General features: G+C 39.3%; 1 protein-coding gene across 7 annotated transcripts in view; it reads left to right on the top strand.

Annotated features, from left to right (window-relative positions):
• The window catches only part of ubr3 (ubiquitin protein ligase E3 component n-recognin 3), a 125,934-nt gene that overhangs the window by 96,328 nt on the left and 14,919 nt on the right, over positions 1 to 14,687 (top strand). For 6 of the 7 annotated variants that reach the window (XM_079822063.1, XM_079822064.1, XM_079822062.1 and 3 more), the window contains 3 exons: positions 3,731 to 3,836; positions 9,379 to 9,479; positions 13,447 to 13,571. In XM_079822063.1, coding sequence (XP_079678189.1) covers positions 3,731 to 3,836; positions 9,379 to 9,479; positions 13,447 to 13,571 — 332 coding nt within the window. The remainder of the gene's footprint in view (positions 1 to 3,730; positions 3,837 to 9,378; positions 9,480 to 13,446; positions 13,572 to 14,687) is intronic. The other variant, XR_013816914.1, reaches the window with a different exon arrangement.

Raw genomic sequence — 14,687 nt, 5'->3', positions numbered from 1 at the left:
GCTCCAGCATCTCTTAGGCATGTTGGGAAAACAATTATAACATACATTTTTCTATCTTGGCTTTCAAAAAAATATTATGCAGCTGTTTTCAACATTGATAAAAAAATATATATATTCTTGAGCATCAAATCATCATATGAGAATGATTTCTGAAGGATCATGTGTCACTGAAGACTGGAGTAATGATGCTGAAAATTCAGCTGTGATCACAGGAATAAATGACATTTTCAAAGATTTTACAATAGAAAATATTGTAAAATCAAGTTTTTAAAAATGCTGTTTAAATGTCTGTGGTGTTTTTAACATGCTTTAAGACAAACCATATGCAAATTTTCAAAAACACAGTTCGAAATCACCAGTGTTTCTGTTGTCATAAACTACCTTGTAACCAATCATATCAAAGTGTGGGCGTGCTTTAGCATATCATCAACTATTCTCTGACGCAGGGGAGTCTCTAGAGAAGCCAGCTTATATTTTTCTGTTGATATGAAGAATTAGTACCTTTTTAAAATGACCTTTAGCAATTTACTGGTTTAATTATCTATTTGATGTATATTACGATGTTATGATGAACTCCACTGGCCTTCTAAAGCTGCATTCACACTACTAGTGACTTTGTTTCTGCGTGTCGCCAGTGGCTGGCGGTGAGGTTGCTAGTGGGCGTTCATAAAAGTGGTTGCCTCGTCCTTCGGATGAGACCTTAAACCAAGGTCCTGACTCCTGACTCTCTGTGGTCATTAAAAATACCAGGATGTCCTTCGGAAAAAAGAGTAGGAGTGTAACCCCGGCTTCCTGGCCAAGTTTGCCCATTGGCCTCGGTCCATCATGGCCTCCTAATCATCCCCATCTGATTCGCTTCATCTCTCTCTCCTCTCCACCAATCAGCTGGTGTGTGTGGTTGGCGTTCTGGCACAATATGGCTGCCGTCGCATCATCCAGGTGGTGCTGCACATTGGTGGTGGTTGTGGAGATTCCCCCCTTCTATATGTAAAGCGCTTTGAGTACCTAGAAAGCGCTATATAAATGTAACAAATAGATTAGTAATGTTTGTGAGTGACATTCACGGATGTTATTCCATGTTGTAGAAAACAAATCAGTCTTACATTACCAGAAAAACAGGTTGTTTTTATATATATATATATATATATATATATATATATATATATATATATATATATATATATATATATATATATATATATATATATATATATATTAGGGATCCACGATATATCGGCAACATATCGTTATTGGCCGATAAATGATTATTTTTGATGTTATCGTTATCGGTCCAATAAGAAAATTTGACCGATATAGTCAAGCCGATAGATAATGTATTATTTCCTTCAGCTGAGACGGACACGCTGTCCACCATGATGGGTTTGAATTGCTCTAAATATGTTTGGAATCACTTCGAAAAGGAAAATACAGTTATGTGCAACATGTGCAGCGCAAGTCTTCTATAATCTACATAAAATGATTATGAGAATAGAATAGGCTGTAAAAGAGCGTTGTGTTTCAGCGCGTTTGTTGAGGGAAGAGTGCGGAGTTGCACCTTCATGACGAGCACAGTCAAGTTCGCTTGTGCATTCACAGCCTTTTGTGCCATTGTAAGTTGTAATATTATATTTATTATTATTCTGTGCATGTAATATCATATAGGATGCGTTTGGTGGAGTTAATAAACGATGCAGTAAAGCACTTCATTGTACCGGTCTTTAGCTTCAGCGCGCGCCCACGGAGTTACACCTTCATGACGAGCACAGTCAAGTTTGCTTGTGCATTCACAGCCTTTTGTGCCATTGTAAGTTGTAATATTATATTTATTATTTTGTGTATATAATCCCATATAGGATGCGTTTGGTTGAGTTAATTAACGATGCAGTAAAGCACTTCATTGTACCGGCGCGCGCATTTCAAACAGAAATGCACAGCATTAATAACTACTGGGACTGTCCTATACATAACACTGCAATGAGAATATTTCTGTTATAAAACGTAGTGAATTCTCTGGGTTTAGTTGTTTTTCAGCGCGCTGTTGTGGGAAGCGTCAACAACGCATTCTGACCAGCACAGTCAAGTTCGCTTGTGCATTCGCGTCATTTTAAGCATATGTAAGTCGTAATATTACGTTTTTGTAGTATAAACATCTGATTAAAGTCATATAGGATGTGTTTGGTTAAGTCAATAACCCGCAGTGCTTCACTGTACCGGTGATCATCTTAAGTTTCAGCACGCTCTCAAACAGGGGAAGAGCATCCACTGGAGTTATAACCCTTCACCTATGCGTGATTTTGTGCTAATATAAGTTGTAATATTATATTTATTTTGTATAAATATCTGATTGTTCTCATATATGATGCGTTTAGTTGTTAATTAAACTTCTAAGCGCTTCAGTTTATGGTTGTTCGTTCATTCTCTCCAGCTTCAGCGCGCTCTCAAACAGCAACATTATTCCTAATAGACTAGACTAATATTACAGATGTTTACTATTACTGTAATTTTAAACTTTTTTTTTTTTTTTCAAAAACACAGAAGCATTATTTTTTATAATTAGCACTTTTATTGTTCTCGTATCATTTCCATCAACAATATGGTTTGATTAAAACCATTTCTTTATCGTCTGTGCGGAGGTTATTTCATGCACTTGCATTCTGATTCTTTATTATGCAGCCCAAGTAATGCTGTTCAATTACTTGTTTGCATTATTTAGGTATATTATTTTTATTTTTTAGACAATTTAATTTTTGGTAACATTTTACAAATAAGGTCTCATTTTATTAATGCATTAACTATCACGAACAAACAGAGAGCAATAACCTTTTGTTTCTTTTAGTAATAAAATGTTTGTGTTTTGTAACAGTCCATTCACAGTTCATACCTAATGTTAAAAGAAACAACTTTGGGTCTGAATATGTTGAGATTAACATGAACTAAAATTAATAAATCCTGTTGAAGTATTGTTCATTCATTGTTGGTTAACTAATACTAACAAAAATTAAACCTTATTGTAAAGTGTTAAAAAAAAAAATTGGCCATAGGAGTGTAAAATTAATTTGAAAAGGTAAGGAATCTCACACTGGTTCAAATAGGCTACTGTAGTGTAGAGGTTTGATTTATGTTGAAGTGTTTGGGACATGGCTTTTAATGGTGAGCCTTTTGTTTTTGTAATCAGGCTCTCAGAGTTTATTAAAATTTGTATTTAGATTTATCGGCCAATATATCGGTTATCGGCTTTCAAATATTAAGAATTATCGGTTATCGGTATCGGCCAAAATGTTCATATCGGTGCATCCCTAAAATATATATATATATATATATATATTATACGTCGTGCTTGCACACACAGCACAATATGCCCTTAGACACATGCATCAGTGGAAACATAGAGAAACTTGTTGTTCAAAATAGATGTCTTATAGAGAACTTGTCATATGCATATTGGTAGGAAAACAACATCATGCTACACAATTCTTCCTTACAGAGAATTTCTGTCACGTGCATGATTAGAAAAACTTCTGCTACATATTCCTGTGTTCAAAATGATCTCCTCTCCGTTTCTCTGTGTCTGTGGCAGGCTCATCGGGCTTTGCTTCTGCTGGAAACAGCATGTGTGAAGGCATTGATCTGTGTGTAAAAGGACACGTTTAATATCTGTCACTTCCTCCTATGCTACATTTGTCACGTTGCACACTCACTAACATGCGTGTGTGTGCATTGTGTGTTTCAGATCAGCTGTTTCATGTGCTGGCCATGCACATGCGTCTCTACAGCATAGATTCAGCATACAACCCCTGGACCAGACTCACTCAGAACACGCACAGCAGAGAGACCGAGTGAGTACACACACACACACACACACGCACACACGCACGCTCACACACACGCACGCTCACGTTTGCTTCACTATATTAGTGAGGACATTTCATAGACTTCCATTGATTTTATATTAGGTTAATGATGTTTAACCTACACATCACAGATATTTTTGTTTAAAATGTATGTTTTAAGCCTAATCTCGATTTATAAGCCTTTTATAAGACCAGGAAAATGACCTCACTAGTCGGTTGTCAAAAGATTTCACTATATAAGTGAGGACATTTGGCCCTCGCAAGTATAGCCAAACCTACACACACACACACACACACACACACACACACACACACACACACACACACACACACACACACACACGTTGGGTTTTCATGTTTTATGGGGACTTTCCATAGGCGTAATGGTTTTTATACCGTACATACCGTATATTCTATCCCCCTACACTGTCCCTGCCCCTAAACCTACCCATCACAGGAGCCATCCTGCATTTTTACATTTTCTAAAAACATCACTTAGTCTGATTTATAAGATGTTTTCCTCATGGGGACCTAAAAATGTCCCCACAAGGATGAGGATTTCGGATATTGCCATCTTTTTGGGGACATTTTGTCTCCATAACATAGGGATTACCAGTCCCCACACACACACACACACACACACACACACACACACACACACACAAACAATCCTGAAGAGAGATCCATCAATCAGAGAAGTTGCTGTAATTATGAAATTTATCCATCATAAAAGTGCATCTATCCATCATAAAAGTGCATTCATCCATCAGGAGTCAGGACATTTTTAATATAACTCAGATTGTATTCATCTGAACGAAGAAAGTCATATACACCTAGGATGACTTAAAGGTCCCATGGCATGAAATTTTCATTTTATGAGGTTTTTCAACATTAATATGAGTTCCCCTAGCCTGAATATTGTCCCCAAGTGGATAGAAATGTTGATCGGTGTAAACCCGAGTTGTGGCTGTCTTTCTCTGCCTTTGAGAAAATGACAGGCCAGACTAGCCAATCCTGAAGTCTCCTGGTTTGACGTCCAAGCAGGCACGGTTTCCTCCCCCCAGAGAATCTGGCACGCCCATGCAAACGCTCGTCGAGAGATCATTGCATCATTGCTTGTGAACGAGTGAACGCTGGCAGTTTCTCAGTGTTTGGATGTACAAATGAAAACAGAAGTCTTTTTTCAGTTCCTTCTGATCTGTGATCAGTGATTTCTGATGTGTAGCTAATTATTTATTATTCGTGCACACAATGCGGCTTCTCTCTCTCCAGACAGAACGGTGTTTTCGTGTTTTATATCTTGTGAGTCAGTGTTTTTGTACGTCCTCGTCGCGTCTATCGGTTCTAAAATGTGCATACAGTCATGAGTTTCTGCTCAACATCAGCAGAGATAAACCTCACACACGCTGAAGCTCGGCCTTCAACATCCCCGACCCACAGTACTGCATCTGGCCCACAGCGGAGGCACCAAACGCGGCGTGAGATTAAGCAGAAGGGGGGTAAGCTTGAGCATATCCGGGCTAGCCAGCCTAGCCCCACAATAAACTGGATTACATCCGATTACTGCTGTTGTGTCTTTGTTTGCGCTGTGTACTCAACGCGCGTCACTGACGCTTTTATTTTATTTTAAAAAATAATGCTATTATCAACACTTACTTTTAACTCGTTCATCTCGACAGCTGTAATGGTACTTTGCATGTGTTACAAAGTTGGTAGAATAATGATGAAGAGACGGACTCGGTGTGACTGTTTATTCAGAACTCTCAGATACAAACACAATAAACTCGCGCTGACTGACAGCGCTCTCATAACTCAGTAGTTACTATAAATAACTTTGTTAGCAATCGCTGAGCTCAGTCTCTGGTACATTAGTGATGTCCGGTTCGCGAACGATCTTTCTTTTGAACCAGTTCTTTTTAGTGAACCGAATCAGTTCACCAAATCGGACTGAATCGTTCTAAACGGTTCGCGTCTCCAGTCAGCGCTGATCCATAATTTACTAAAGTTACTAACTTTCTGACATGAGTGACAGCCCCTCCGACTAGAAATAGACTAATAACCTAAAGTATATGCTGTAACTAAAACAGTTCAGACATGCTGAGAACTGATGTGAAGTGAACTCAGGTCCATCCGTCTCCCTGGCAGACTCGTGCCTGCTCGTGCCTCGATAAACCACGCCCCCTCCGCTCATATAAAATGCAAAGATGTCAGCCAATCACAACAGTGGGTGTTTTTACTGAAGTCTCACAGCAGACACGCCTCTTGAAGCAGGGCATTCAGCCACAGGGCAAACAGCAGTATAGAAAAAATGCCTTTTATTTCTAAATTATGACATTTTATGATGTAAAAGTCATACTAACAAGATAAGTACAGCTCAGGAAACATTATAAAATAATAGAAAAATGCCATGCCATGGGACCTTTAAGGAGTAAATCATGGGCTAATTTTCATTTTTGGGTGAACTATCCCTTTAATTACAAAATCACTATTTTTTTATTCACAAAGTTTAACAAAAAAAACTATGGGACCAGTGAAGTCTGATTCACAAACAGATGACTCTTGAGGTTGTTCTTCTAATGAATCTCAAACATGACTGGATGTTGATAACGCTGATACACATACACATGAGGTTTTTCTGTTTTTGCTATAAATGGTATTTTATTTCAAAAAGGCTAAAAGAAGTATTGTTACTCTCTTTGGCTTTTTATGGTGTTGTCTCTCGACTGCTGCTGCATCTTTTTGTGAGAGAGAGAGAGAGAGAGAGAGAGAGAGAGAGAGAGAGAGAGAGAGAGACTAGAGCAAATGGGGTTTCCATAGATACCAATAACGGCTGCATTTCGCAAATTATGGCGTGCAGCACTACATTTCATGAGTGCTGCAAATTTATTTTGAGGGTTTATGGCAGTGTGGAGGTTAGCGCTCATCATGTCTCCTGTTTAAAAGGCACTTAACACTGTCGGTCTGGTTAAATGGCCTCATTTCTCCTGCGTTTGGGCGGTAAGACAGGGTTCTCACCTGTGCGTCTCTGAGGACCGTTAGCCGGGCTGGACTCCGACTCAGAGGGGAAGCAGCTGTGGTTATAAATACCTTGTTAGGGGCTTTTGAAGGAAAACTCTGTCACTACAACCCTCAGGCACTTCCGCTGAGCTATTAATACAGCCATTAGAATAAAACCACCCCTTTTTCCTTGTTTCTGCCTGCCCGCAATCACTTGTCAAACAGAAAAAAAGACGATCTGAGGCTTGTGTTTGGACAGTAAAGTCACTGAATGTCATTGCGTTCTGGTTGCAGAATATGAAAGTGTCATCTGCACTCGAATGCTGCACAAGCTTTTCTCAGAACGTTTTGCTCAATGTTTTTACTCAGCTGCTGGTGTTTAGTTCTTCTCAAGTATAAGGAAAAGCAGACACAGATAATTACATTAACTGTGAACGTTATCCACTAAATGAACAAATCAGAAAATGTGCTTGTGCTGTCAGTCTTTTGCTTTGTTTTACATTTTGATTCATCATCAAATGTGAAGACGTGCATTTAATTTGTTCATTCATTAATTTTATTCCATTTTATTTGTTTGTTTGTTTTTTGAAAATGTAAAATTGCAGAACGTTTTCTGTAATGGGTATGGATAGGGTTAAGAGAGAGCATTTACACTATATTGCCAAAAGTTTTGGGACGCCTGCCTTCACATGCACATGACTTTTAATGACATCCCATTCTTAATCCGGTTTAATATTGAGTTGGCCCACCCTTTGCAGCTATAACAGCTTCAACTCTTCTGGGAGGCTTTCCACAAGGTTTAGGAGTGTGTTCATGGGGATTTTTGACCATTCTTCTAGAAGCGCATTTGTGAGGTCAGGCACTGATATTGGACGAGAAGGTCTGGCTCTCAGTCTCCGCTCTAATTCATCCCAAAGGTGTTCAATCGGGTTGAGGTCAGGACTCTGTGTAGGCCAGTCAAGTTCCTCCACACCAAACTCGCTCATCCATGTCTTTATGGACCTTGCTTTGTGCGCTGGTGCAGTCATGTTGGAACAGGAAGAGGTCATTCCCAAACTGTTCCCACAAAGTTGGGAGCATGAAATTGTCCAAAATGTCTTGGTAAGCTGAAGCATTAAGAGTTCCTTTCACTGGAACTAAGGGGCCAAGCCCAACCCCTGAAAAACAACCCCACACCATAATCCCCCCTCCACCAAACTTTACACACGGCACAATGCAGTCAGGCAAGAACCGTTCTCCTGGCAACCGCTAACCCCAGACTCGCCCATTGGAGAAGCGTGATTGGTCACTCCAGAGAACACGTCTCCTCTGCTCTAGAGTCCAGTGGTGGCGTGCTTTACCCCACTGCATCCCACGCTTTGCATTGCACTTGGTGATGTAAGGCTTGGATGAGCTGCTCGGCCATTGAAACCCATTCCATGAAGCTCTACGCACTGTTCTTGAGCTAATCTGAAGGCCTCATGAAGTTTGGAGGTCTGGAGCTGTTGACTCTGCAGAAAGTTGGCAACTTCTGCGCACTGTGCACCTCAGCATGCGCTGACCCCGCTCTGTGATTTTACCACTTCGTGGTTGAGTTGCTGTTGTTCCCAATTGCTTCCACTTTGTTATAATACCAATAACTGTTGACTGTGGAATATTTAGTGAGAAATTTCACGAATGGACTTATTGCACAGGTGGCCACCTATCCAACACCACGTCTGAGTTCACTGAGCTCCTGAGAGCAACACATTCTTTCACAAATGTTTGTATAAGCGTCTGCATGCCTGCATTGATTTGGCCATGGAAGTGATTGGATTTGGAAGGCTGTCCAAATACATTTGGCAATATAGTTTAGGTTGTACAGTATCAAAAAAATCACCACGTCTATGGAAAGTCCCCATAAAACATGTCTGTCTGTCCTGGTAAACCCTACATTACGGGGACAAAATATCCCTACAAAGATGGAAATATTTAAAATCCTTTTTTTAATCCCCATGAGGAAAACCGCTTATAAATCATACTAATTTAAAAAATGTAAAAATGTTTTCTGTACAGTATAAAAATCATTGTCTATGGAAACTCCCCATAAAACATGAGAAAACAACGTGTGCGTGCGTCCATGTGTGTCCGTGTCCAAACACCATTCGGGGACACTGTGCACAAAAGCTCAGTTCAGATTTCTGCACTAATGGACAGCGCTCAGTCCCACACAATCAAATAGTTTTAAATACAAGAAAATACATTTTCTGTTTTCTTTTATATTTTCGTTGCGGTCTTGGCCTTTATGTCACCTGCCTACCTACTGTACATTTACAGTACAATTCCATTGAAAGGATTTGAAGCCTCGTGAATATTCGCCCACAGTGATGGTTCTGCTTTTACATAATGATTTAAGTTGTGCTGTTGTGTGGGCTAGATAGTATCATGCACCCAAGTAAAAAAAAAAATGCTGTTTATATGTTTTCGATGCCTGCTCTTTGTTTATAGTGATCATGAGTTTGTGTGTTTCTCCAGTGTTGTACTGTTGTATGATTCCGTGTTTTGTGTGCAGGTTCTGTGATGATGAACGTCCTGAGGTGCCCATGCTCTTCAGAGACGTCCCGTCCCTCCTCATCATCTTCATCCTCACCATGCCTCAGCCTTTACGCAAAGGTAACACAGACACACACAAACAGTAACATGAAATCACAAAAACTGAATTCAAGAATTAGTTGAAGGCATTTCTACCATAACATTAACTCCAATTTGAAGTACCACCTTCATGCTTAAAGGAACACGCCACTATTTTTGAAAATGGGCTCATTTTCCAGCTCCCCTAGAGTTAAACAGTTGAGTTTTACCGTTTTCGAATCCATTCAGCCGATCTCCGGGTCTGGCGGTAGCACTTTTAGCATAGCTTAGTATAGATTATTGAATCTGATTAGACCATTAGCATCTTGCTCAAAAAATGACCAAAGAGTTCCAATATTTTTCCTATTTATAACTTGACTCTTCTGTAGTTATATCGTGTACTAAGACCGACGGAAAATGAAAAGTTGTGATTTTCTAGGCCGATATGGCTAGGAACTATACTCTCATTCCTGCGCAATAATCAAGGAACTGCCGTTCCATGGGTGCAGCGGCGCAATGATATTACACAGCGTCTGAAAATAGTCCCCAGCTCCCTGTGCAAGCAGGTTGTCACATAGAGACAGACCGTATTTAGGCCATGCCCACACCGGGGGGGAAAACAATCCAACGCTCTCCATTGACTTTGCATTGCGGGAGGCTGCCTCATTGTCATTTCGGAGTTATAACAAAAAACAACAATGTATAAAAGCTGATATGTGACAAGGTGTACAGCAAACAAGCTAAAAAACACAGAAATAAGTTTTTATAAGCTGTCGACCCAAAAAAACGAGCGTTTAAGAAGATAAAAGTGGATACAGGCAATACGAAGTGACGCTTCAGCAGGATGAATGGGTAAATTTTGGGATCCTGACACTCAGTATGTCTCAGTATATGTCTGTGTGCAGTAAATTTTGTCACTGTTAAGTCAAATATCCAAATGTCCGTTTTATATATGATATTTCCTGTCGTTGATTACATTCCCCTCTAGTCGCCGTAGTTCTCAGTGTAATATGACCTGTAGCGCTCTGTCTCAATGGCCTGAATCCACTTTTTTGTCCTTAAACGCTCGTTTTTTGGGTCAACAGCTTATAAAAACGTCTGGGTTTTTGCCTCTGGGTTTTGTTTAGCTTTTTTGCAGTTCACTTTGTCACATATCAGCTTTTATACATTGTTCAGTTTTTTGTAATAAGTCCGAAATGACAAGGAGGCAGCCTCCCGCAATGCAAAGTCAATGGAGACGGTTTGATTGTGTCCCCCCCAAGGTGGGCGTGGTCTTCAGATTATGACGCGTGTCGCTCTGTCTCTATTGGTTATGTTGACAGAAGTTAGCCTATTTTCAGGCTAAAGGATTGTTGCTTAGATTGTTGCTAAGGATTGTTATTGCCACTTCCATAGTATTGTTAAAACATGTTTTGCTAGTACTTATGTGCATTTAAATGTCTGAAACCTAAAATAAACATGATGTGGTTGAAAACAGTGAATAGTTGTGATATGTGACAAGCGCTGAGGGCGACTCTGGCTCGGCGAAAGCACGTTTGAATTTAAGTGGCTCCGAAATCTGCGTTCTGATTTGGTCCGGTTACACACCGGTTATATAGGTACCCAACCCTAGTGCCAAATTGAGTTCTGATTGCACGAATGGTTTAAAATCACAATAAAATGCGCACACAGGAATCGAAAAACAGGATGGAAATGCGTGTCTTATCAAATCTACAGCGTGTCTTATCAAATTTGGAACCCGTTCTCGATACCCAACTCCATTTTGGTACAGATTTTATTTTAAAATGACTTGTATCTTGGTAAAGATTTTGATCATATCGCCCATCTAGAAGTAGTTTAAACAGGGAGCTTCTGGAAAGTCAGCACATAATGCTTTAATGCCTCAATGAGCAAGCCAGAGGCAGTGAAGTTTAAAGTATTGTTTTTATTGTATCATTGTATTCCCTTTTGCAAAGTGTTTCTATGCATTTTAATCTGAAACTCCACTCACACACTCGATCATGAGAATGTCGTCAGTTGTGATGCACAAGGCCAACCTGCAGAAAACACATGAGAGGAAATGACTATGATGCTCTTTGCTGCAGTAGATGTGCAGCACTTAAGAAAAACATCTTCCTCTTTCCCCTCACACACTCTACCCTCCACTTGTGAGTTTAGTCTTTAGATGGGCCAGGACTGTCTTGGTTGATCACTAATCATTGATCGACTCTCAAATAAGCATCATGGGTTTTGTCATTGTGAGTAGAGGATCGATTTGGGTCCATCAGTCTGAAGACAATAAAGCTCGTGTTAGAACAGAAACAGGCTGTGCATTTGTTAGAGAATAGCTTAGTGCTGTCACACAAAGACACTGGTGTGTGTGTGTGTGTGAGGCGTCATTGTCTCTGGTGAGGAATGTTAATGGGGTGTCATTGTCTGTGCGTGTGTGTGTGGCTTTTCATCACACAACCGGTCTTAACACCTGCTACATGAACACAAGGGCTAATTACCCTCTCCCAAAAAATCAGATGTCCTTTTTCTGTACACAGTCACATGATTGATTTTTGTGTCTTAACAAAAGACCCGTGATTCTGTTGAAAGCTCTGCCGTCTATAGAGCTGTTTGAGTGGGTGTCTCTCTGTGCATCTTGATATTGGAACAGACGCTTTTATTCAAGGATTCAACCAACATTTTTATGTTTTGGAGGACCAAAGTAAAAGTTTAAGAATTTACTATATAAAAAAAGATATGATATTCTAGTTATTTCCCTGGTTTTATCCATAGACTTAAGTTACAGTAGAAACTTGCATATTTGTTGTGAGGAACAGAAGTCCAGTCCAGTTCAAATTGTCCTACTGTCTCAAGCTATCAGGTCACATTTAATATTCATATCCAGTTCTTGTTCACTGGAAATATATTGAACAATACATTTTCAATATACAGTACTGTTCAAAGCACAGCTGTTTTCAAAATTGATGATAAAAAAAAACATTTCTTGAGCATCGAATCAGCATATTAGAATGATTTCTGAAGGATCATGTGACTCTGAAAATTGGTTGGTGTAATGATGCTGAAAATGCTAAATTTACTATCGCGGTAATACATAACATTTTAAAATATATTAAAATAAAAATATATAATCTAAAAATGCACACTCCCTCAAAACTTGCGACATCTGTGGCACTGTGCTGTGTGATAAAACTGCATTTTAGAGTGGCCTTTTATTGTGGCCAGCCTAAGGCACACCTGTGCAATATCAATCAATCAATCAATCAATTTTTATTTATATAGCGCCTTACAGCAGCCAAAAGGTGCACAAAGCGCTTTCCAAAACATGCATCAAACGACAACATAAAAACAAGTCCAACCAAGCAAGTCCAGCGCTAAGAGTCAAAAGCTTGGTTAAAAAAGTGTGTTTTCAGATGAGTTTTGAAAACACTCAGCACCGTGATGTTTCGGAGGTGCGCAGGGAGTGCATTCCACAACTTAGGTCCTTGAACACTAAATGACCGGCCTCCAAACTTTTTATACCTGTATGTTGGGGTAACCAGAGAAATATGATCAGAGGAACGGAGTGTTCTGGCTGGCTGATATGTTTTTACTAGATCAGTGAGGTATACTGGGGCCAATAGTCATGCGGTCTAATCAGCATCTTGATATGCCACACCTGTAAGGAGATGGATCATCTCGGCAAAGGAGAAGTGCTCACTAACACACATTCAGATATATTTATGATATGAAATAGGCCTTTTGTGTACATAGAAAAAGTCTTAGATCTTTGAGTTCAGCTAAAAGAGCAAAAACAAAAGTGTTGCGTTTATTTTGTTCAGTGTAGTAATATTCCACAATACTGCTGGATTTGACAACACAAATGTGCACAATACTATGACCTGTAGCATGTATGTCAATATACAATATATTGACTCCTCTGGTTCCTTCACAACCATTTTGTGTTTAAACGCGTTTTAAATATGGGATATTACATGTTTGTTGATGATAAGCATGTTGTGTGTGTTGTGTTTGTTTGCAGAGCACTTCACGTGTGTGGTGAAGGTGTTGTACAGTCTGCAGTACACACAGGCTCTGGCCGCTCTGTCCATCAGATTCAGCCGTGAGGAGAGACTCGCCTGGAGCAACACAGGAGCTGCCAAGAAGGTGCGGTCAACGAGCTACACATCACACATCCAGCAAACACCAAGCTTTTTTAGGCATACATCAGCCAATTGACTTTGGCGATTGATTAACCACGACTACCGCTTTACGAGGGCTGGTGCTCTGTGTCCGTCAAACAAAATGACAGACTAAATATCCATCTTTGATTTTGGAATAAATGACTTTAAATGCATAATTTATCATTGTGCAAAAGTCAAAAGGCCCAAGCATTTGTATCAGGTTATGTTACAATACTAAATATAACAGTAGGAGATGAGAAATTAGTGAAATAACAAGAGGAAATCTACTCGGGAAGTCAAACAGGATACATGTGTTTTTTGAGTTTTTTTCTTAAAGTAGTTAACTTTGGCTACATTATTTATTACTTGCGTTATTTAGATGTTGAAACTATTCAGCATCCTTTTGTTTTTCAAATAAAACCAAGTAATCCACACATAAGATGAAATCAACAGATGCACAAATATCTTGGATGAAGCCTATTTGCTCTTGGTATACAGATGTTTACTCCAACTGTAGATGGATGTTTACAAAGGAACTTCATCAAATATCCTCCTCAAATTTTCTGACAGTGTCATAGCATACGGCTATATAAAATGTATACAATTGCCTAAATTTGGATCTAGTGTTAATGAAAACTGTCCAAACACATACTATATTTGTACATTCATTTTATTTAATGGAGAAAATATCACAGAAGTTTAAAATGTACGAAAGTTTATGTCAAATAACAAGTCTGACCCAATGCTCTCATTTTTTAGAGATTACTGTCTGGTTTCGGAAACGGAATGAATAAAACTCCATTAACCAGCAACTCTGGACACTTATTATACACATTTTCCATAACACTTTATTTTAAGGTGGTTACACGTTACTACATGTGTTACTTAATGTATTTACGATAGTAATAACAGTAAATTATGTAAAAATACAAGTAACTAACCCTAAACCACACCCTAACCTTAACCAGAACTCTATAGTAAGTATACACTTACTATTACGTTATGACCTAATATTGTGTTGGTCCCCCTTTTGCTGCCAAAACAGCCCTGACCCGTCGAGGCATGGACTCCACTAGACCCCTGAAGGTGTGCTGTGGTA

This window comes from Gobio gobio (genome assembly GCF_949357685.1).
Source record: "Gobio gobio genome assembly, chromosome: 7".
Classification (NCBI taxonomy): domain Eukaryota; kingdom Metazoa; phylum Chordata; class Actinopteri; order Cypriniformes; family Gobionidae; genus Gobio; species Gobio gobio.
Note: the sequence above shows the minus strand (reverse complement) of the source record. Positions and strands in the feature narration are given on the sequence as shown.